We start from the raw sequence: 24937 nt of genomic DNA on the forward strand, positions 1-24937 counted from the left end.
TGTACATGCTGCAGTATAACACATTTAGTTTTAGCATAATCTCTTTTTCATACCAATATCGACTAAAATGAAATCTTTGCAGTTAGTCTAATACCCTTTTTGCATGGTCACTTTTATGCGCGTAAGTACTCGCATATTTACTCGCAAAAACAAAGTTAACCTGCATAACGTCATGAGCGTGTTACCTGCTGTAGGAAGTTGGTTATTACTCGCATTATGCGAGTAAAGAAAAGTATAGTGGAAGTACAGTTTTACTTTTAGGAGCCTAACCTTTTCCAATTATTATTTTTACAGGATTTAATTTGGTAATAGCACCATGAGGTGTTAAAACTTATTTTATGGACTAGTTTTAAAAATATTGCGCTAAAATAAGCTTACTGAAAGTTGATACGCGCATAAACCAATGACCATGCAAAATAACGCCGTTAGCGAGTTATCATATGACGAGTTAATGTGGATCGCTATTCGCATTAACTTTTTACCATGCAAAAAGGGTATAATAGTGAATGAACTCCAACTAAAATACAAATCAAAGTTTTAAAAACACTCTTACGCAGGGTGTTTTAAGATATGGGAGCCCGCCCAGCCTATATGTAGCATATATGCATCCCCTTTGTGGTATCACATTACTATATTGGTAAAACAATTGTAACATCATATTTGACATATGTCAATGTGCCCACGGATTTAAAATATGCCACTGTTTTACAGGATTGAATTTAACTTGCTTTATCCTCGCGTGGCGAGAAAAATATAGTAGGTATTTAACGAAAATGTTCTCTGTTCTGTTTCATACACCTCCTGTCTGCTCATTTTATACTGCACATACAACTTTGTGCGGGATTTTTTTATTTTCGGCACTAGTGTAGAATCCTTTAGTAGGCTACGTTACAGGTTAATTTGGTCAACCCATTAGTAAACACTTGGTTGGTTGGTTTAATTATCGTTAAGTGTCTTACCAACGACACATACGTCGGACAAGCCTAACCCCTGTTTCATGGATCAGGACGTAATAAGGCTTTATCTGCTACGTTACATACTTGCTCTGGCCACTTCGTTTAAACTTACAATATGTGTGTTTCGCTGACTAGTTGTTGTAGGACTGTGTGTGTTTTATTCAGAAAGAAGAAAAAGATGAAAAAAGCTTGTGTACATTGGCAACATAGAAACTCATAAATAAATATCGCTTTTGTTGGGGACCAGAGCCATAGAAAAGGTGTTTATTCGACTCTTTTGGGGACCATCCGAATACAACACTAATATAAACTAGTTTTCAACTGATAAGAAATGCAGTTAAGGTGGTTTCACGTATAGTTTGTATATAAACATGTTAATATATATATTGTTACTAATTCCATCTTCATTGTATTAGTTAATCTGATTTTAGTTGTATCATGGCCTACTAAAAATATATATATATATTTAGTAAAGATATCTTTAGTAGACCATGGTTGTATTTGAAAAGATAAAATAATATAGAAGGGTGGGAAATACCAAACCCGGGCAAATACAGGACTTTAGGGGTACCTATTTTATGATACACAAAAACAAATGTTACAGTATTATTGGACAGTATTCTCACGGTCCAACAAAGTGCGCGGCAATATTTACCTTATTCCATAAAAATATTTAGCCTTCGGAGTTCAAGATATATCAAACTTTGTCACACTAGTATTTATACTACAGATCACATGAAACAATTTTGCCAAAAAATAAAATTTAATGTAAGATCTACTACAGTACATTATTATATAGGTACTATATATCCAGTAAAAAGAACTAAAAAATAAACAATTATTGCAAGTGCTGATTTTTACAAAGTGCAACTATATACACACAGTGACATATATATGATATACGCATATATGAATTCAATGTTAACAATCCGAGTGTCTCAGTGCAAGAAAGTTACACATCTCTGGCGTGTGTTCTTTTTGTTTATCAAGGCCACTACATCCATCACTGCAATAGCAAGTTATTCCACAAAGTGAACAAACTGACCATTTTCCAACCTAAACCAAGTATAGTAATTTTAAAACGCATATTCCATTACCCTTATTAACAGTAAAGTATGTCTCAGTAAAACAGTACTTATGTATAATAGGGTGGGGGAAGATGGGACACCTTTAGCACATTATTCCCAAATATCCTGATCGTGTTTTAAACAATTAACGTCGTTATGAAAATATAGTTTTATAATTCTTTAAATGTTTTTTTACCACCAAATGGAACGAGAAAATCGAATGAAAAGATGTCCCATCTTCCCCCATCGTAAGAAACGATGGCAGCATTGGTTAAAGTATTTTAATTGCCAAACTTACTGTACTTTCCCTCTTTTTACATTGCTTATTAGAACAATGGCGCAAAACTCGTTCACACAACTCGGGCAGTGGATTGAGAATGGCTGCAGAAAGCGACGAGGTATCTGAGATAAGTCATGTTTTGTAAGTGGGAAAAATAAGATATTTTATAAACTCTACCGATCTTCTCGCGTATGTTTGTTGGTGTTGAATAAAGAGCCATCCATAACCATTCGACTGCGTTTAATATAACACCAGCGTTTGTTCCACTGATTTTCTGGCTGTGAATAAAATTACATTATAGGAATAGTCAAGTTATTAAAGTTATACTCACCCTGTGGATAAACCTTTCAAAGTAAGCAGTTTTGACAGCTGGTATTTAAAGGCAAGTGCTTGAGCTTTTAAAAACTCAAATTTATTCTGCCTGAAAAGGTTGAATTTGTTTTAGTAGTAATCTTCTATATAGTAAGTGTGAAGTAAACTTACCACTTTAAAACGCCATGAATAAGCACAATAAAAGAAAACAACAGAGCGCTGCTACTAAAGCTCATACTGCGATAAAAACTTTCAGACTGGTGCCATGCTGGATCGCTGGGTGGTTTGTCAGTATTCCACAGCAAAACAGAACGGAATGAATGCATAAACACTAGGTCCTGCACGTTCGATTGCCACAAGCCGGACCTCGAATGCGCGCACAACAGAGCAATCGCCTGAAAAATTCAACTGTTTTAAAGACACATCAAACTCGAGAAAAAAATGACTGTCGATATACCTGCATCGCAATGGTTCTGAATTTTACAAAGTGCAGATAAGTGTTGGAATGGGCCAAATCCTCGTTTTGTAGTCGGTGGATACACATGGTAACGAAATCAAGCTTTATTAATTGTTCGTACGGAAGTTTCATACTGTATGGAAAGTACAATTTAAAGTAGGGTGGTGGAAAAGAGGACACCTTTTCATTCTATTAACTCGTTCCTTAGTAGTAAACAAAGAACATTTAAAGAAATAAAAAACGTATTATCACGACTTCCATAGCGACTGCTGGTAATTATTTAAAACACGATCAGGTATTTGGATACTATGTGCTATAAAGGTGTCCCGTTTCCCCCCACCCTACTATATGTCCTTCATAATCTAGATACGCGATTTCGTACTTCTCTGATAGTATGACCACAATGAGTCGATCGAGCACACTGATAGCAGGTACCATGTCACACTGTAAGTCGCCACTTTTAATCAAGGTCACCAATTTTTCTAAAAACCACGGCTGGCGCTCCAAAACTATCTAAAACGTATGATGTGCGTTTGTTAATAAACATTGTTGTATACACGAAGCGTTCCAGCTTTAACATTTAAGACAATATACTCATTGGTCTATTCGGCCGCACAGCACCTCTATACAACTTTAAAAAATGATGCTATAGTTATAAAACGATTCATACACAAAAATTAAAGACGTATTATGTTATGTTGTTGTTATTAAAAATAATTTAATGTAGTAAAAGGCATCATTATCATAGAAACGATATCTGTGTTAAGCGACCAACCTTTTCTATATGTTCTACACACAGAATATTCGTGAGCGCGTCAAGGCACTTTTGTCGGATTATCGGCAAAACGGGATTCTACATAGAATAACTTGAATGTTTATCGATGTAGCATCAATGCAACAGTTCTATTTTTACCATATATCAACAGATTTACTGTAATGTATATTAATCATACAGATGTACCTGCATCATTGAAAATATAACGGATAAGCCACCACTTTCGGTTATTTCCCAACACAGTGTATGTAACGCCTCTCTAAATGTTGTACCAGATAGATTATAACAGTTTTTGGTGCCTGTATGTTTTCAAAAAATATTTATTTCGAAGACAAATTTTGTTTCAATTTGATTTGAATCTAACAAGCAAAGATACGCTTACCCAAAAGTGTAAAATGTTTTCGAATATCACGAGGTGGTCGGTTTAGTTGCAAATCAAGAAATGTGCATGCAGATATTGATCCGTGGTAAAGAGCAAACATTAGCTGGCTCAAATTAAAAGTAGCTTCCGCTTGTCGTAAAGCTTAAAAAAAACATATTTAAAATTCAATAACATTTATATACAATATAAAAGTTTACTAATGGCTTACTAAAAATATCTTCAGTAGGCCGTGGTTTACTTTACATAACAAACCTGTAATTGAAACATTCGATTCACACTTCACCGATGAATCAGTCCACAAATAAGGTTTGTTGCTGAATTTCTGAGAAAACACAATTACTCACAAACAAAAACTACGCACCGCACTTTCTTTTTAAATGTATTTCAACTTTCTTTGAAGTAAAAAACGGCTAAGTTACTTACCTTTTCTGTGAGAACAGCAATTAAATAGCTTGAATTAAAATGGTCAAGATCTAAAAATGACGACCATTCGTTAAACTTGATCCTGATGTTTGGTGAATCTTTATTGGAAATTGTATTATGATGGCCACAGCTTCCAACCTTGATTTTTAATTTATAATTTTAGTAAAAATCTCCTTTATATACTGCAGCACTCAAAACCTACCATTTCTACTCCGTGCTTTTAAAACAGAGACAAGTTTTAAAGTGCAGTCAGCTGCTTTTATTATTCAAATTTCGCTGTGTACATCAACAGACAGTTATAGTTTTCGCAATTAATTATGACGTTTAGTTTGATTGTTTTCAAACAAACCTCAGGAAAAAAACAAAAACATTTTTGCATTTTATGATCAAAGTGAAAAACGTTCTTGAAAACGTTCTTGAACTTGGTTTATCAAAATTCCAAATCAAAATTTGTATATAGGTAAAAATTCATACGAAAAAGTATCACTGAGTTTTGACAGTTTCTAGATTCTAAACTACTAAAGGAACTTGCACATTTTGCTACAGCAGTTAGTTTTGCGGTTTAAACACGTATTTATTCTAGCAGCTGTTTCGTTTTTTTGTACCTTTGGTGGTAACTTTAGATCACATTTGTGTATTTCTATACAAAATTTAATTTTACGCCTAATGGTACAAGTTATTGAATAACACGTAAGGTACAAATTTGAAACAGTTGGAAGAATTGCAAAAATACAATCAAGCACGGCCTACTAGAGATATCTTCAGTAGGCAGTGAATCAAGTAATATAAATCATTTCTTTAAAATCAATTTAATGCAAAATCTAAGGTTCTATATTAATTATTATACTGCCCAAAATACGAGACTAGAAGTTGAAAAAGATTGTGTGTTTATTATTATTTTGTACTCGCTTTCTTTTCGGACGCATGTGTCAGTATATAGCGGGGCACTTATAACGTTCATTTCATTAATCCTGACGTCACTAGTGTGTTCCCTAAATCAGTGTTTCTCAACCGTTTTAACTTGCGGACCGGTCAAATTTTGATACAAACTTTGCGCACCGGTGGACCTTCAGAAATTAACCAAAAATGTAATTGCGTACGATCGGTACGATAAAGTCCAAAGTAGATCATGAACTTAAGTTACGTCACAGTGCTGCAAATTACGAAACGGGCGAAGTTCTAAATCAGTTGAAAAATTGATGTTTTATTTCTTTAATGAAAGGACAAGACTTTAACATCTTGCATTTTGCAATTGCGCTTAAAAACTGCTGGCCTAAATTGTCAGCCAGCTAACACTAAAGAAACATTCAATGAATATTATAAAAAAGCTGATTCCTTGAATCTACTACTTTAATTCCAAGAATATACCTACAAAAGTACACCTATAAGTATATGCAAAAGAACAGCAAGTTAGTAAGCGCCAGTTAATTCTGCTAAAGAAGAAAACTTTATAATGCATTTGACGGCAATTACTATCATATAGTATAGCTTGGGAGAAATTGGGACACCGTTTTATTCTATTTTATCGTGCCATTTGGTGGTAATCAAAGAACATTTAAAAAATTATACAACCGCATTCTCACGACTCCCATAGAACGTTGTTCATTGTGTAAAAATACAATCAGGATATTTGGATATAATGTGCTAAATGTGTCCCATCTTACCCCACAGTACTATATGAACATTTCACATAACGCTTGATAATTTGTTGTTACCGTTAACTTCCCCGTTACTAACGTACATGGGTAGTTCAGTGTTGCCTGTGGTATGGTGATTTTCTATCACGGTATCGTGATTACCTTCATCCACAAATTCACCATGGCAACATTGGCAACATTTACACCAAGCGCAATAAGTATTAAGCAAACGATCAATTGGTTTCAGTGAATGCATGCAATCTGGTAGGAAATCCCATGTTCGCAAAACTCTTGGAAGAAAGCGCGGTTTTTTGCTTTGCAATGTGTTGACTATAATAATAAATATTATTATAGCGGCCGCAATACTGATAGCCGTTATTAATACCCACAATGGCGCGAATGAAAGGCCTAAGATAATGCCGGGAATAACAAAAAATACTGAAATCACATAAAGTATTGAGAACCATCGATATTTTGCCGTTATGTTTCCTAACCCAGTAGCTGCGCGTATTGGCACTCGTCGCATAAATGGTATTGGATACCATATAACAAAACCTGAAATATTAAAGAAGAAATGACAAAACGCAAGTTGCAGAGCATTTGAGTTCCCTGTAGCAAGTGCAGCCAGAACAGCAGTGAGTGTGGTACCCATGTTTGCACCCACAGTCACAGCATACATTCGTTTCAACTTTACCACACCCAGACCAACCAACGGTGTCAAAGTGGATGTAACAACTGAACTACTCTGTATCAGCATTGTCACTCCGCATCCAACGAACACGGCAATGTAACCTGTCAAGAATTACATTTAAAATTTTGTTCTAGTCGTTTATAAATTAATGCCCAACTTTTTAAACAGTTGGCTCTCTCGATTACAAAATTAAGTACTTTATATAGTTCGGTGGAGTAAGTTGGGACACGACGCAAGTCGTAAGATAGAAAACTTATTATTTAAATCTCCTGTTACAGTTACTGGTTTAATGAGGGATCCATTTTAGTGATTTTAATAGCTAAAAATGCAGAATAATAAGATGCCAACCAATTTTTAATGCGTGCTGCTGAATTATATTATATAACTATAGAGAATTTGTATTTTTTTGCAAGTTTTTAATTGCATTATTAACCAGTATCTTACTTTATGATAGAATAGGCTAAAACATTCCGCACAGTTTGATTTTGTCTCTTAAAATTTGTTTTGTCAGAAAAACTGGGATACGTATAGAATAATATATCTTAACAAAAGTTCATTCAAATAACCATGCATATACTTGAGAAAAAAGATTCGTGTGATTAATAAGTGCTTACTTGATAGCCAACCAAATGGTTTTGGTAGATTCGTGTTGACTGCTTTACTAATTACTCTCTTCACACCCCGCTTTAATGATGATGTCAGTATTTTAACCATCCCAAGCAAACACGAAACAAGTACGAAAAGTGAAATAAAGAATAGAAGACCACCAACAGCAGCGTCTGACCAACCGGTGTTTGCAAACAGAAAGTCACTACGTTCACCTGATTACATAACAAATGATAAAAATGTATTATATAGTAGGGTGGGGGAAGTCGGAACACCTTTGGCAGTTTAACACATGAAAATATCTAAATATCCTGATCGCGTTTTAAACAATTAGCAACCGGTTGTTGGGACCGTAAGGATATAGTTTTATAATTCTTAGAATAATATAATATAATAATAACTTTTATTTCGCCACCGATTACGGTAGCGAAAATTTAAAAATATTTTTAACTAACAGAATATATATTTTTTTGTTTATTGCATTTGGAGATAGCGTATAGTAATGACAATCAGCATCATATAACGTACAGGGTGGCCGAGTGTCATAACAAAATTTACGTACACATAGTTTCTGAAACTTATTGCCGCTCTCAAAAAGAGCAATTTGTTAAGTGAATGCAAACGACAGAAAAGGAAAAACTTATTCATTGTAAAAGTGTGATTCAGCTATAATAAGTAAGGACTATTATCTCCACACACATTATAAAAATTGACTTTCTTCTTTACTTTATCATTTATTTTAAAATAGTACTTGTTTGTTTATATTACTATGGGATAAGATGGGATACCGTTAGCACATATTTCATATACGATTATATATTTGTCTAAATATACTAATACGGTTTACTGACTAAAGGGTCAGTAAAAGAAAATGAAACGTGTCCCATTTTACCCCACTCCACTATACAGTCGAACACTTACATAGTCGGACACCAGCAATTACAGGAATTGTTTGTGTTACTTCAACAGGGGTTGCCAACGTTTGAGTTGAGTTTTCCATGGCCGTCGAGTTTACTCGAATAAGTGCGTAAGTGGAATTTCTCACACACCATTTCTGCGAACAAGACACATAAGGGCAAATCAAAGGTTTTATGTGATAAACAAATATACTAAGTCAACAGCATACAATAAGTTACATGCGTATTTTCCTTTAAGTACGGGTGCATGAAACTATTGCGTATAGGCCAAGTGCATATTATACGACACTCGTGTTAGCGTTTTTCCTACGATTTTTTTATACTTTTTTCCTACGGAGATGAAAGAGAAAAAAATATAAATAAGTGCATGGCTTCCCACACTTACAGAAACCATGCTACTATCAGGTTCCACATATTCATTACGAGCTATCTTTCTTTGTACGGATATGTTGACATGAATCAGATTGTCTACAATTGGCTCCGTCAAAGTCTGGAAATAGATTGGGTTATATATTACACAAATAAGATCTTAAGATAAATAGGTGTTTCGAATAAAGAGTTTTAGCTATACCATATTATTTAAGCTTGGTTAAATCCTAACAATACAAAAATATTGTTCCATGCCGTAGAATTTTCTTGTTTAAAAGTCTAGCGCTGTGCCAAAGTGGTTAGCATCACGGCTGCCTCTAACCCAGGGATAATAGGTTCGAGGCTCGTCGCTGCTACTGTTGTAGGAGTATGGTTTGAGAGATACTTAACGACCGTTGCTCCAGCCAAGTGTTCACTAATAGATTGTCTAAATAGTCAGTCATATATACATAAGAAATAAAAAATGAAAAAAAATAATCTCCTTGAAGTAACATAGTAGGTAACTTGTAAGCTGGCACGAGGTGTATAAAAAACAGACCACTATAGTGTTATAACGACTGTCGTTTTCTGGTCACATGAGCATAAAGCAAGTTACATTGATTCACGTCTATATAAGGTTCCATATCAGCCTTCAAATTGCATTGATTTCGCGTTAAAACTTACCCGCAAAAATCTTGGCGCTCCTGCGCCCTCTATCGGACCTAAGGAACGAATAACTGCAGCGGAAAGAGATTCCAAATATTTTGAAACAATTTCTAAGGGAAGCAAAACCACAACAGATAATATATTGAAGCAATCGTGTACAGTTGCACCAGCAAATGCTCTGTAATATTAATAAACAGAACAAATAATACATATTCTAATATCTACGCATAATCATATAGGTGACTTACCGTCTAAACTCTTCCTTTTTCATTGAAAGTGTCAATGCAACAGCTGTGTTAGTGACTGAGGTCCCAATGTTTGCTCCCATTACTATCGGAATTCCTTTATTTACCGTTATCACTGCAAAGTAAAAAGGTATATTTGTTGTTTTGCGTCATCTCAACATATAGCAACCAAGACACTGTTATTCAAGTTGTTTTTATCTGTAGCGTGTGTATAACGACTGTCGTTTTGCTGCTAATTCCTTTCTCTTGGTCTTCATTACTTCATTCAAAGCGATAAATAAAAGTTATGTTATTAGTTTTACCTCCAGAAGCAACCATTGCAATAACGATGGATGTCGAAGTCGATGAACTTTGAATGATTACGGTGACCAGGATGCCAATGATAAGGCCGGTGATCGGGTTAGAGAGGAACACGTTGCTGGTGAACACGCTCACGGCAACTCTTCCAGCTGTTGGTGTAAAAAGCTTAGACACAATAATTGATGGCCGTGCTACTGTGATTAGGAGCTTGCCTCTAGGCCAGAGAGTACAGATTCAAGGCTGTGCTATACCATAGTGGGCCTGTATGAGTTCTTGGGTAAGACACCTAAAATGGATTACCAACGAAAAAATTGCTGTAGTAAAAACATCGACCATGCGATAATCCATTGGATTTCCCAAAGGAAAAAATATCACCTAATGTTAACCGTCCCAAGTTCCTTAACCAAACTCGTAGTTTGGATTTGCTACAATGAATGCTTCATTCTTTGTAAATAAATAAAACAATTTTAAAATATCCACCATATTCTATTTTTTGATTAAACATAACTGCATGATCATTCAGTTTATTTCATGTCGAAAGACAAGTTTAAGCTGGCGGAAGCATTTTTTTGCATATATTCAAATTTACCACAAACGCCCGACTTTTCACAAAAAAATATACAGGGGTATTAGAAAGACACAGGGGACATTTTAATTAAGAACCAAAATGTCAGAGAACCGATTTATTTACTCAAGCGACTAAATTTTTCAGAGCTGTTTTGTTTTTAAAACTTTGGTGGTATACCGTAGATCATATTTAAGCGCATATCTCTATATCTAAATTTTATTTTTTTGTATGTATGCTTACATACAAAAAGTAATTAGCCGAACCCAATATTCACTTATATGGAGTATTTTTAATTGTTGGAAATTTTTAATTGTAGGAAATTTTTATTGTTCGAAATACCGTAATAATAATTAAATTAAAAAATCAGGAATAATTAAGTAACATTATTGAAAAAAACGGGCACGAGGTGTATAAAACGCGGTGAATGGGGAAGACGGGACACCTTTAGTACATAATATTTAAGTATCTTGACCGTGTTTTAAACAATTAACAACGATTTATGGGAGCCGTGAAGATATTATGCGGTTTAATAACTTCCTGAATGTCTTGTTTATTACGAAATGGGAGTTAAGAAAAAATAGACTGATGAAACGGTGTCCTGTCTTCCCCCAACATATTATAACACCTGTGTCATAACGGCTGTTGCTGACCCGCTCGCAAGTTCATTAAACAAGCTTCAAACTTTGCATATAACCAGCGACGATGTGTATAGCGATAGTGCAATTAAGTGCAGTTCACTCATGCTTAACCCAGGTATATTACTGCAAAAGCGAAACTGCTTACCCAACACGTTCAACGCTTCCGCCATAAGAACCAGTGAACATATGAAGAGATAGAGGCAGACGAGGAGAAGAAGAATTTTAACAACTCCGATCGCGACTGTCCGAATACGCTGCCCTTTCGTCCGATCTCTCCATCTCACATAATTGGCTATAAGTTTACGCGTATTTACATTAGGCAGCACATTTTTAGATATATTATTACCTTCGTCCTCTTTCCACATTTTGTTACTCGTTGCCGAACCTTTTGCATCCATCTCCGACATCTTATTGTATAAGGTATACTTACCACTTACCACTTTTATCAAAAAATATATTATTTTAAGACAGCGGTTATATCGTAAACGTTACACATAGGTTCCTAAACAGAATAATGCATAAAATGTTTGTACTTCGTAACTACATTGTCTAATTTTGTTTGACCTGCCTCTCTATTTGTAGGGTAAGTGATGCATGAGTTGCAACGACTTCGTCAGCACAAAAGTTACTGATCCGTTCCACTTCAAAACTAAAATTCCAGGAACTGAACTTTTTTGTCGTGCGGATCAACAAAAATACCTTTCTGTATCAGTAATTTTGCTAACGAAGCACATTTAAAGGCTACGTCAAATTGCCTGCATATATATGCAGCAATTAGGTGTTTGCGACGAAATTTCGAATACAATTCCAAATGCCCACCGACTGTAATGGTATCGGATTTATAGCAAGAGCAACATCTAGATTATCTCGTTTAGTCTAAACGCCACAACAATGATATCTGGGCTGGATAAACAGAAAAAGCAAATCTCCGTAGAAATGATGTTGTTAAAGTTAATAGCAAATGTGCTATATAGCAGCACTGGCCTGTTTAAAAACGTAAAATTCAATGAAATAAGTTATTCTGCTTAGTTGCGTGAAAATCTATAGTTAAGATAAACAAAGTAATATTCCCGTAGACAGGGTGTTTCGCCCATAAACCGATATGTTGTTTAATAGTTGCCGTATATAGACTGTCGCCACTATATGGTATAGTATGTGCGCATTCACGGGTTGTATTAAACACAGGGAAACCAAACACCGGTGCAGGTTAACAGGTAAACCCATCCTGTTTTCGCTTCTCTTGTTACATGCAACAACGACCAGGATCCCAAAGTGCAGGAAAGCGTAAAAAATAGTTGCGTTTAAATGAATGAATGTCACTTATATAATGTATAACACCGGTGTCAACATGTAAGCGGGTACGGTATGCATACTGTAGAGGTAGCCATCATAAAACAATTTGTACCTGTGAGATACTCTTTACGCAAAAATAAACAGGTGACATTTATAAAATTTCGAGTTCGCATTCGAGTCATGCGTTTAATTTCGTAATTATTTTGAACAGTACGGAATGATGGTCGTGTAGATTTTTTTCGTCAATCGTTGTTCGTTTTGTTTTTTTGCGTTTTTGGTGCTTTACCTAAAGCCTTTAAACGCAGAAAAAAACGCCTCAATAAGCACGCTGCTAAATATCCGCACAACAACTGACGCATCGACATGGAACCGTATCTTTTGATGTGGGGAATATGTGGAGAAATATAAGCTATTTTCTTATTATACTCACAGTTTACACTGTAAGTTAAAACCACTTTTACCCATAAGCATTACACGATTAGCGATAACGTCTAAATGTCTAATACTATACTATTAATTATACCACGTTATTTAAGCTTGCCTATTTTTTTTGCCAACGTCATATTCGATAGATAAAGTGGCACCAATTAATATATAGTAGGTTAGGGAAAGACCGGACACCTTTTCATTCTATTATCTCGACCCATTTGGTAGTAAACAAAGAACATTCAAAGAAATATAAAACCGTATCCTCACGACTCCCATAGACCGTTGTTAATTGTTTAAAACACAATCAGGATATTTAAATATTATGTGATAAAGGTGTCCCGTCTTCCCTGGCGTTGTATAAAATTCTCGTATATATATACACATCCATGAACAGTTTGTCATCTATTTTATTCAGGTTCTGCTATAAAATATGTTTTTTCCGTCCCAGTTGTTAGTAAACAACAATTAATTTCATAATTGGAAAATCATCGTATTTGGAAATATAAGTTTTACTGGCTAATATGTCATCCCGTTTCACTCCGCAGTACCATATATATTTTCGTTTTTCGCTTTCTTGCATGGCTTTATCGCTTTCTTGTATGGCTGACGATTTGGAGACTTGATTGTCGCCTAAGTGATTTCTTTTGGTAAAGCCGGAAGCGCCAACGATGATAAGCATCGATTTTTGACCAGATATTCACCGTTACACATTGCCTATAACGCGTCTGGCACTAGCCCAGGGAAAACGGGTTCGCACGTAGCTGCTACTTTGTTAGTAGTACTTGCTTAATCTAGGCTTCATATAAAATAGTGAACTAATTTTCTGATGGCCGGTGTCGTGGTATACTCGTTCCGATTAATGTATTTGTACCGGGCGCTATTGCGCATGCGCCAAGACGCTACTTGGCATGCGTAAAAGGTCAAAACAAATACAATACAAGCTTTAATAAATACGTACCGATTGAAAAAAGATCCGGGGAAAAATACTAGTTTATTATTTTTTTTATTTCCGGCGCCGTGGCATAGTGGTTAGCGAGCCTGCCTGTAACCCAGAGCTAATGGGTTCGAAGCTCGACGCTGCTACCATTGGGGGCGTATGTGTCTTTGGGCAAAACACTTCACGACAATTGCTTTAACCTAGTGGTCACTAATGAGTTTTCAAATTATCAGCCATATATAAAAAATGCCAAAAAATGATTACCCACAAAGTAATATACATGGTAACTCGTAAGCTGGAACGAGGTGTTAAACCCGTGTGATAACGACTGTCGTTTTTTCGGCCATGCCAGGATAAAGTAAGTTACATTTATTCCATTCATATTTATTTTTCGATAGAAAAAAACACGCTTTATTTCGTGACCTACATAAATATATGCGTATATGTTATATTTTTGCGAAAGTATTTGAAAATTTCATAGATTCAAGTTGTGACAATACTTTTTTATATTTAACACCCATTCCCGCATCTTTTTTGAATAAAATAATAGAGTAGAAGGTATTGAAAGTGACCGCTATAATTTTTGTGTTCTAGGATTACCTTGGTCTACCAGCACCTGTAAATTAGAAATAAAATGTGCCTATTAAACTAGCATAAAATAAGTTTGTTTGTGGTATATATAATTACTTTTTCTAAGCTACAAATAACATACAAACTGGGTTCTAAAACTAAGAAAAACTAACGTCGAGTCTGGAACGTTTCTAACGGACGGTCGTAATAAATATGCACCGGGTGGTCATTTATTTGTTCCGACCTACTACGCATGCGCACTAGCGTCTCGGCGCATGCGCAATAGCGTCCGGTACAAATATATCAATCAGAACAAATATATCACGGCACCGGTACAAATATATCGGTCAAAGCGAATATATCACGACACCGGTTACTAGACCAAGTTTTTAAATTTTAAAATTGAAATACGTTAAATTATTGTATAAAGCAAAAAGTACCTTTGGCATATTTTTTACGATTTACAATATTTCCTAAATGCCCACAGCCAAAATTATCAGTTTGAGGGATTCCCCCGTGGTGAAGAAAAGGCAATTGTAGTTCTGTTTTCTTTTCTTATTACGGAGGACTGTATGAGGTGAACTGTGATATGGTAAAGTGGTAAGGCAAAAATGTACTGTCTTTATCAAATTTAATCTGTTATTAAATAAAAGCCAGGTTTATAGGATGTTAGCACACAGTCTATTATCCATGTAAAATATATTGCCAATTACGATGTTTTGTTACGAAGATTAATCTGCTAATGATATAACTTTGTTATAGTTTACTATTCAATGACTAATCTTGTTATGTAACCAATTTAGAAATATTTAACAAACAACCAGTGCAAACAATGGTATATAGTCTACCATCTTTCCAAATAAGTTGTGTTTAGGTTTCGTCTAACTCTAACATGTCTCAGCTGGCAATGTTGCCAATTTATTTTTTTACAATATCAGTGTCAACAATAGGCTTGACTTGAGTAAATATATGAAAGGTTTGACTTTTTTGTGAAGTCCCACAATTAGTTATCCTCTAATACCTATGTTCATTTAGCCTAATAAATTGATATTATGTTATTTAACTTATTTTATCGTTTTTGATTTTTTTGTTAAGTGCATTTCAGACATGAATCAAATAATATAACTTTAAAGTATGGGATAAAAAGCTTTGTGCGACATTACTAATTAGGACAATCTAATAGTTGGCCATTTTTGTACCCGAGCCAGGAATTGAGTAGTGTCTAACTTGCTGTACTTATAATTCAGTAACCATAGTGATGTTGTAAGCATGGAAATGTGTTGCCGAGTAGTTTGTATTTTTATATTTTTATGGGGTCTTCTTGGTGTAGATGGACAACACAGATCAACCCCTATTGGTTACGATGCAGGTAAAATTATTTGATAATCTTAAATATTTATATTTGGGTGTTTTGTTTTACTATTTTATGCGGATGCTTTTAAGTTAAATTTGGATGAATAAATGATGATAATGGGACATGGAATAAACTTCAATTATATAAAGATAGGTCCTACCACTTGAAACATTATATAAATACACAGTAAAACACAATAACTAGATATCCCCTCTCGCTTAAAGAGCAGTGTAAAATAGATGTAATGAAAAATAAAGGATGTTGAAAAAAAGTCAAAGAGAGTAACACTACGGCTGTGCTTCTGCGTTTTGACACATAAAAAAAAAACATAAAAAAAATATGTAATAAAAAATCAAAAACGTTTACTGTTTTATTTTTATTATTAGTGGAGACCTCCCCTGTGTGTTGGCACATAGTGGTCATTGCTGCAACCCAGTGTTCACTAATGTGTCTCGTCCAAAGTGTAAGCCATATAGAAAAAATATCATTAGTAAAGTTACTTCTATGGTAACTTGTAAGCAGACACACAGTGTATGAAATAAGATACCTTTGTTTTAATGACTGTAGTTTTACACAAGGATAGATAAGTCACATTCTTACTCATTTATTTGTTTGTTTGAACAAGTTATTTCAAGAGCACTTCACCCTCATTACTGCTGAGTTTGGAACAAATGAAATTTAAACTGTTTTTCAGGACTTGATCTGTTTGATGGAGTTGAACAAACGAGTGCAAAGAATTCTGCCTGGAAGTTTCGATCAAAAACACCTCCAGTTATTGTTCATAAGGAAAATCATAATGATGTTTTACATGGTATGCAGGACTTGTATTTTGGGGATATTTTTTGTAAGAATTACTTTTGCAGTAGGAATAAAATATTGTGTCAAACATTTAACATGCAAATATGACTTGTTTGTGAACAAGTTGACAAATGAGTTTGTGTAAATAACAAATATTTGTTTATTAAACAAATTATTTATAAGTAAGTAGTTTGTAATTAAAATAGGTTAATGCATTTTATCTCTTCTTCACATTTTAAATCTTTGTTACAGATATGAATTCCTTTTCTGTTGAACTTAAAGTAAAAATAAACCGAAAGCTGAGTATGTCGGTGTTTCGAATCACAAATAACTCAAATATATTGTTCGACGTTATTCTTGATCAATCCAACATCTCAATCAACTTTATAAACAACCACGGAGAGAAGGAAGTGATCAATTTTCTGTGGACCAGACCTTTATTTAAGAAGTGGGCCAACTTTGTAGTATCAATCCACAATGGACGCAGCAAAACAATGAGTTTGTGGGACTTTACACATACCCCACAAACTAATGCAATACCAAATGGAATATCAAATTTATCTCTTCAATACTTGAACTTAGAGGTTGCTGGAAAAAGCACAAATGCAAGAATAGCATATTCAGTAAGTTCTTGATATTACGCGTAATATAAATCTATATATAACAACTCTTCATGCCAAGTATATTTTTTGTACCGTTGCTTTGACTTTTTTTAAAATTCTCCTTGATTGTGGTTATTCATAATTTAACTTTAATCAAAAACCATAATCTCGGAAAACTCAAATTATATTCTGGTCCTGTTCAATTGATAGCACTGTAAAATTGTTAATAATTTTTAACAATAACTGATAATGTTATATAACAGGGCCTTATTAGCAAAGGATATATACACGTTCCAGCAGTTGAAATTCCACTTGACACAGGTATTTTATCATGTTTTTATAACTATTAAATTATATATATAAATACTTTAATTTATTTAAATTTAATTTAAACAATAAGATAAGTAAGTGTTTGATGTGCCTCGCTGTGTGGCAACCGCTTTAGTAATGACACATTGTGTACACTGTGCTATGCATGAGTGCTTAAACTAGTTTCTTGTTTAGGTTTGAAAGAAAGAGGGTTACTCAAGAAGAGCAGCGCGCTTAGGAAACCGTCTTCAAGCTCAGACACTAGTGATGGGTTAACACAACACGCAATAGTCACCAGGTAGGTTAATACAATGGAGCTATTATCTCACCATTCTCTCACCAATTTATCATATAGTCCATTACAAGAACATTGATCTCTAATACTTACCAAAGGAACCTTATTTTTACCACTTTTTTAGTTTACTGTTGTTGTTGGTTCATGTAAATTTAAAGAATCATTTTATAATGGTAATATTAAGTTTTATATTATATGTTGCATCAACAAACCTTTAAAAATGAAAAATAATAAATTTATGATTTAAATGTAGTGTAAAATAATTGCAGAGTTGATAGACAAGCAAATCGACAAATAGACCAAATACTACTGGATCTTAGGAACCAAATAACTGAATGTAAGAATGAGAATTTACAAATGAAAAACATGATGAGTATGATCAAAGGAATACAGGTAAATTATAACCATTATCCAATAAAACTTTGCTCTATTATAATAATTGCTTAACTGGTTAAGATAGCAATTATGATACAACTTGTGTTAATACTTCACTTGTATCAGATTACCAATAATTGTGGAGAATACCTTTAGGCAATGTAGCTTTTCAACAGAGTGCTTGTTATTGTTAAATTATCTGATAAAATCAATTGCTCAGATCTGGTCCCAGTAAATGTGTAGTAGTGGAAACATAAGAATAAATATAAGTACATACCTCTTCTAGTAAAAAAATAAGTTTTATCAAACCGCTTTTTTTATGCTTGATTAAAAATATTTTACGGTTTGACAAACAATAATTTTTCTGATTACCATATGAGCTTTACCTGTATATTATGTTATGGCTTGTAGCACAACAACAGCAAAATATGTTTAAGTAACTTTACAAAATGTTACTGTTTTTCGAAACCCACGTCATTTATCTCACTTTGTTCAAATCTTTGGTGGTTATGATGTAAATTACGTTTGTAGACCACGCTTGAGGATAGAGTGGCCACCCTGGAGAGATGCGAGTGCACACCAGTGTGTATTGCATCTGATGGAATGAAGAAAGCACATGATGAATCATGGGAAGAGGGAAGATGCACGCGATGTGTTTGTTCACATGGACAAATTCAATGTCACAATATTACAGCATGCCAAAGTAGGTTCACAATTTGTTTAATGTTTTTTTGTAGTAGTAGTACCTTGTATTTCAACATTTTCAGACAAAATCTATGTTTTTTATTGTAGAAACTAAATTTTTGTTTATATTTTAGCATTAAGTCCATGCGAAAGTAATCCATGTCAAAACTATGGTGAATGCGTTGATGGACAGGATGGCTTCACATGCAGGTAACTTCCCATGGATAGTTTCAAGTATTGTCAAATAGACATTTATCTATTGTTGTAGGTGCCGTGCTGGTTTTATTGGTCATTTATGTGAAACCACTGACCAATGTTACCGGGTCAACTGTATGAATGGAGGTGAATGTCGGCAACGTGCTGGACGCTTCTGTTGCATGTGTCGACATGGATTTATTGGCCAACACTGTGAAAGTGTAGATTATTGTAGCAGGAACCCCTGTCATAATGGGGCTCAGTGTGTAAATGAGCGTGATGTAAGTTGTGACTGGAGTTAAATAAATAAGTTCTTACTTGTTGATATTATTGTAGACATACAGATGCGTGTGTGCAGCCGGCTTCACTGGTCAGGATTGCAGATATGAGGATGGCTGCTCATCACAACCTTGTGTTAATGGTGGAGTTTGTGAAAGCACTCTTGGGGATATACGCGAATATACTTGTGCATGTACATCAGAATATACTGGAAGAAATTGTGAACTTATAAATCATTGTTCATCACAGCCGTGTTTTAATGGAGGCCAATGCACAAATACAGGCATAGTATGTATATGCTCTATTAATCATTATGTGGTCTTTAATTTTTACTACGTTTGATGTTTTTGCGGCAGAGTTTTCGGTGTCAATGCCATCATGGGTTTGTAGGTGACGTGTGCGATCAAGTGGATCATTGTTCTGCTCAGCCATGCATGAACGGGGCTTCATGTTCAAATGTCGGTGATGGATTTCAATGTCACTGTACAAATAATTATCACGGTAACTTAATCTTAATTTAGTTTTGTTACCGCTGTCAATAAACAATAGTTCTGAGGGTAGCCCACAAGTTTATGCTGACAGTTCAAGGCTGGAAAATAAAGTTGTTAATTTGTACCTTACAAAGTAAGGGAATTGGGAGTTAGGAATTTGTGGCATGGAGAGTTAGGTATTATTGACTTAAAATTTGCGCCTTTAGTTTGTGGTGAAACCTTTTTTATGTCATTTATTCCTAGGTCGATTATGTGAGAGACGGGATGCATGTTCTTCATCACCGTGTTTAAATGGTGGTTCATGTGTTGATGACGGTAGAGGGGAATATTCATGTGTTTGTACAAATCTATATTATGGTGAACGATGCCAACTTACAAACCATTGCTCAAGTCAGCCCTGTCTTAATGGTGGGACTTGTCAAAATACAATGGATGGATTCATATGCAGGTATTTTTTTTAACTATTACATGCTGGTCTGTGTGGGTAAGGTGAATGTCCTATGGCTTGACACACCATAGACTTGGGATTAGGGACAGATTCCATTACACTATCAGTGAACTAAAGGATGTTATAAAACATAAACACAATTTATTTAATATCTGTTTTTTTATATTTTATAAATGCAAACATAAATACATCTTTATTTGATAAAACAGATGCCGCCGAACACACTACGGAGATTTATGTGAAAGCTCAAACTACTGCAGAGCTCGTCCTTGTATGAACGGGGCGACTTGTACTAACGTTCCGCTTAACCCGCGGGTAGGTAATGATTATTGATGACATCATGAGAAATGTTTGTTGTTTTTATTCAGTATTTAAGTTCTGCTATATTTCTCTGATTCATTCTTGTTTTTTTGGTTGTATATCTTAGACTATATAACGTTGGACTATATAAAGTTGTTTTAGTTTTTATAGAAAGTATATTTTAACCTAAATATTTGGTTTATTTGATTAGCACATATCTTCTTTTTTAAAATTTATCTAGACTTTATTAAAATTAATATTTCTTCTTTTATGCATTTATATTATATAAACCTATACATGGTGTCCCAAAAACAAATGCACTTTTTAAATGCCAATTACAGCAACAATTGTTCTAACACACTTTCTCAAACTAGCTCTAGTCATTATTTACATGTTAGAAATATGTTTATAATAAATGTTTGATATATAAATAAATGTTGCTGTTATGTTTATTAGGGGGTGTAAACTTATTTTGGGGACGCCATATATTATATATATTTATGTTATGGCGCCAATTTTGCTATTTTTTTGTTTAACAAATTGAACTTTAATTATAAAATTTCTGTATGGTTTAATAGTCTTCTAGAAGTTGTTTATTTTATAGAAAAAATATTCTTTTTATTATTTTGATGTCATGTATCTTTCAGCAACCATTTACGTGCACATGTATTGCTGGTTATGTGGGAAATGTGTGCCAGAGGCAAGACTTCTGTCAACCTAACCCATGTTTAAATGGTGCAGAATGTTCAGTACAAGGTAAGATAACTTTTACATTGTTTTTTTTCAACATGATTTTGCATTTAAATTTATTGTTTGCCTTGTTTGGCGCTAAAGCAAAGTTGGTTAGTGGGCCTGCCTCTAACTGAGAGGTAACAGGTTTAAGGCTCGTTGTTGCTATCATTGTGGGTGTATTTCGCCTATATGTCCTTGGGCATGAAACCTAACATCAATTGGTCTAACCCAGTGGTCACTAATGGCTGTCCAATATACATAAAAAATATGAAAAGAATCCCACCCCCAAAATATAATTAACTACAAAGTAACATACTTGGTAACTTGTAAGCTGGCACGAAGTGTATGAACACCTGTTTATAACAACTGTTGTTTTCTGGTCATGCGAGGATAAAGTAAGTTACATTCATTGTTCAACAGATACAACTTATGAATGTATATGTGTGCAACCATATATGGGCAGAAGGTGCGAGTCGATTGATTATTGTTCGCGCAATCCATGTTTGAACGGTGGTCGATGTAGAAACGATGACCGAGGCTTTCAATGTTCATGTCCGCGTCAATATTTTGGCAGAAGATGTGAAAACGGCCACCCATGCAGGTTGTAATACTCACTCCAAATGTACACCTTAAACAGCTTTTGCCGTCAGGTGTTTTTACATTTAAGCAGAGCAAAAATATATTGCATTCTTCCTATTAATAAATTAGGTTCCAGACCATGAGTTTAACCTCAGTTTAGCAATAGCGTACCAAACTTTGTTTACAATTTTAAAAAAGGGTCAAAATCCAATTGCTCACAACAATTTTCCATCTTTTTGTAATTACGTCAATTACGTTTTGGTATTTTTTTTAATTGACACAATTTAATGCACTTTGAGTTAAAATCATCTGTTCTATATTTGTGTTTATAGAAACAATCCTTGTTTAAATGGTGGGGTGTGTGCAGCAAATGGCAGAAGAAGTTACACCTGTACATGTCCAGAAACTCATTATGGGCCTGACTGCCAGTCAATAAATCATTGCACAAGAAATCCTTGTCTTAATGGAGGTTCATGTGTTAACCAAGAGGGTGGTAAGAAATTTGATCAATATTTTAGTCTTATTTTTAAAAAATAAAACTTACTTTACAGGCAGCATATGTTTATGTAGAGACAATTTCTCAGGCCCAGATTGTTCGGTAGAAAGAAGTTGCCGTAACAACCCGTGTTTAAACGGTGGAACTTGTGTGGATGGTGTGAACATTACATGCATGTAAGTTACCAGTTCAGAATTCTTATTTCTATTTTTTTGTTTTTTTAACTATTTTCTCCCATTGTTGGGGCCACATCTTTATTCAAACTTTTTAAATATCGAATAATTTGTTTTACTTAGTTAATACCAACTCACTGTGAGATTGATGTATGTTGGATTTATTAGCATGATTTTTACTGGTACTTTTCTGTACAATTTTTATTTAATTTGTTCTTTTAATCAGCTGTCCTTCGAGCCACCGAGGTGAGCGATGTGAACATCGATGCAACATTTGTTTGTTACTTCCACATGCAGGTGTTGAATGCGCAGGTGGTGGGGTGGAGACCTCACAGCGTTGGTATTTTGATAAGTTTACTCAGACCTGCAAACCTATTCAATACAAAGGTAATGAAAACTATTCTCAAGATTTAATCTCTTTGTAGTAATATGGAACAAAAATAACAGCAATAAACTAATCTTTAAAAATACCATGGCACAATGCTTAGTAGGCATGCCTCTTAACCAGAGATTCGAAACATGATTCTGCCATCATTGTTGATGTATGTCTTATTGGACGAGATAAATTATTAACAGTAGCTTCAACCCAGTGGTCACTAGTGAGTTGACCCAAAAATCAACCACTCACCTACCATGCAAGGATAAACAAGAGACGATGACAATATTTGTTTCCATGCAGGGTGTGGGGGTAATGCTAATATTTTTGACACCCGACAAGCTTGTCGTCAGCGTTGCATCGTTGGTTCATGTTGTATGTTGCGCATATCATCAAGTGGTCGTGTTACTAATATGTGTAAGATTAAGTCGTTAAGTCAATGCAAGAGACTTAACGTTGGAAGAAGAGATGTTCAGGTACCTGTTTCGATTGCCGTAAATATAAATTGTAATCCAGGGTATTTAATATGATTTTTATTGCTGTATGTTTGAAGTAATTTTGTGCTGACATTTTGATATTCTTTTATTTTATCTTTATCAAGCCTAAACTTTTTCTTTACATCCAGTTAAATTACTGCTGCCAATATAAATAAAATGTTGAAACAAATTTATAAAATGCTAAAACAGTTGATATCCACTTGAGTTGATTGCATTATCTAAGTAGTTAAAAAATAAATGGTCATTTTTTAACCAGGTGATTGGATTTCAAAGTGGACAAGAATGCAGTGAAACTTCATGTGGAATGCCAGAGACATGCACGGTAAAAATAACTAAAACCTTATTTGCGTATAATTGAATATTTAAACCATAAAAATGTGGTTTTGATTTAATTCATAGTAATTTGCTTTTTTTGTGAAATTTTATTAGTTGCAATCACTGTGACTTTCATTGTTACATTTTAGTTGCATTTTTAGCAACTTTTATTTTGCATTACGCCTTATCTGTTTGGCTTTTCAATTTATATGGTATATGTCAGGCGTGCCCAACCTTTCTTGACCCAAGATCTACTTTTCAACTAACCAATTGCACGAGGTCTACCAGCTGGCGTCAACGTATGCCGAAATATCTCTTGTATGCGTTTATCCCCTGTATAAGCAACTGCAGCGGTTCAATGAACCATGCTCATGGTTTTAACTTATCAGCAACAAAACTACTTTAATTACTACACAAATTTCAATGACTTCGTTACCAAAACTAACTGAAATGTAACAAATGAAAAACGTCACACATACAATTGTTGTGTCACACCTCACACGTCATCTTTAGCGGAGCTTAGTTGTGTTTTTGCAGGAAAATCCCTCTCATAGCCCCGTGTACCGTTCTAATGTGCTGCTCCTGATTTGCTTTTTTTGCCCTACGGTACCGTTGCGTTGCATATTAAACAAACAGGCTTTGAATACGAATAAACAGGAAAAAATAATCGTCTTCCTATTTAGCGTTAAAATGATAGGTCTTGGCTCGTTATCTCTCTGCCATGCTACTAACGTTTGTTGCGATCGCTTGTCAAAAGTCGAAAAGGACCAAATTTTGGGGAATATAGAAATACTTAGTTTGAAGCACAGAGAGTTACTAGTGTACAAATCATGCAGAGGATTTTTCGGTTTATTAGAAATATATATATGTCTGGAAAATTTTTTTTTCTCTGTAAACTTAAATTAAGTCAAAAAAACGAAGAAAAACTACATAAAACGCCCTGGCTTCCATTGACTACTATAGTAAACGGGAACGAGTCGTAAAAAAGAGAGGGTGTATCACGCTCTCTCCTTTACCGATATTAGAGATGCGCGTTCTATTCTTTTTTATTTCTGTGGCATAGACACCTTAAATGTAATTTTTTTAAGGTGTCTATGGTACAGGTACGCCCTCTTAACACGGTCCGTATTTTTTGTACAAAG

The 24937-nt window shown here is 34.6% G+C and overlaps 3 protein-coding genes across 5 annotated transcripts in view; 1 reads left to right on the forward strand and 2 right to left on the reverse strand.

Annotated features, from left to right (window-relative positions):
* Nucleotides 1-90: 90 nt before the first annotated feature.
* Nucleotides 91-5707, reverse strand: LOC149739520 (uncharacterized). Its single transcript, XM_089872614.1, has 13 exons — nucleotides 4855-5707; nucleotides 4653-4790; nucleotides 4482-4551; nucleotides 4230-4370; nucleotides 4034-4146; nucleotides 3848-3925; nucleotides 3455-3585; nucleotides 3073-3205; nucleotides 2787-3010; nucleotides 2635-2724; nucleotides 2481-2581; nucleotides 2322-2425; nucleotides 91-2012 (listed from the first exon to the last, which is right to left on the reverse strand). The coding sequence occupies exons 1-13, from the start codon at nucleotides 4855-4857 to the stop codon at nucleotides 1878-1880; spliced, it is 1461 nt and encodes a 486-aa protein (XP_089728740.1). The 5' UTR covers nucleotides 4858-5707; the 3' UTR covers nucleotides 91-1877.
* Nucleotides 5708-5848: 141 nt separating this feature from the next.
* LOC149739521 (sodium-dependent phosphate transport protein 2B-like) lies at nucleotides 5849-11798 on the reverse strand. Its single transcript, XM_089872607.1, has 9 exons — nucleotides 11615-11798; nucleotides 11414-11560; nucleotides 10065-10211; nucleotides 9766-9877; nucleotides 9536-9695; nucleotides 8889-8993; nucleotides 8508-8640; nucleotides 7595-7801; nucleotides 5849-7081 (listed from the first exon to the last, which is right to left on the reverse strand). Exons 1-9 carry the CDS (start codon nucleotides 11673-11675, stop codon nucleotides 6339-6341), a joined length of 1815 nt encoding a protein of 604 aa, XP_089728733.1. The 5' UTR covers nucleotides 11676-11798; the 3' UTR covers nucleotides 5849-6338.
* Nucleotides 11799-15052: 3254 nt separating this feature from the next.
* LOC149739522 (uncharacterized) overlaps nucleotides 15053-24937 on the forward strand; it is a 45627-nt gene continuing 35742 nt past the window's right edge. Inside the window, exons 1-21 of one of the 3 annotated variants that reach the window (XM_089872583.1) lie at nucleotides 15053-15866; nucleotides 16546-16662; nucleotides 16902-17272; nucleotides 17515-17572; nucleotides 17756-17858; nucleotides 18125-18248; nucleotides 18762-18933; nucleotides 19049-19124; nucleotides 19183-19390; nucleotides 19446-19676; nucleotides 19745-19889; nucleotides 20123-20327; nucleotides 20537-20642; nucleotides 21275-21383; nucleotides 21780-21960; nucleotides 22271-22431; nucleotides 22490-22610; nucleotides 22834-22853; nucleotides 22905-22994; nucleotides 23287-23459; nucleotides 23737-23802. In XM_089872583.1, coding sequence (XP_089728709.1) covers nucleotides 15767-15866; nucleotides 16546-16662; nucleotides 16902-17272; nucleotides 17515-17572; nucleotides 17756-17858; nucleotides 18125-18248; nucleotides 18762-18933; nucleotides 19049-19124; nucleotides 19183-19390; nucleotides 19446-19676; nucleotides 19745-19889; nucleotides 20123-20327; nucleotides 20537-20642; nucleotides 21275-21383; nucleotides 21780-21960; nucleotides 22271-22431; nucleotides 22490-22610; nucleotides 22834-22853; nucleotides 22905-22994; nucleotides 23287-23459; nucleotides 23737-23802 — 2937 coding nt within the window. In that variant the 5' untranslated portion in view covers nucleotides 15053-15766. Of the gene's footprint in view, nucleotides 15867-16545; nucleotides 16663-16901; nucleotides 17273-17514; nucleotides 17573-17755; nucleotides 17859-18124; nucleotides 18249-18761; nucleotides 18934-19048; nucleotides 19125-19182; nucleotides 19391-19445; nucleotides 19677-19744; nucleotides 19890-20122; nucleotides 20328-20536; nucleotides 20643-21274; nucleotides 21384-21779; nucleotides 21961-22270; nucleotides 22432-22489; nucleotides 22611-22833; nucleotides 22995-23286; nucleotides 23460-23736; nucleotides 23803-24937 lie in introns of all 3 variants that reach the window. The other 2 variants (XM_089872581.1, XM_089872582.1) reach the window with 2 other exon arrangements.

The sequence above is a fragment of the Ciona robusta genome, chromosome 2 (genome assembly GCF_009617815.1).
Source record: "Ciona robusta chromosome 2, ASM961781v2".
NCBI lineage: Eukaryota > Metazoa > Chordata > Ascidiacea > Phlebobranchia > Cionidae > Ciona > Ciona robusta.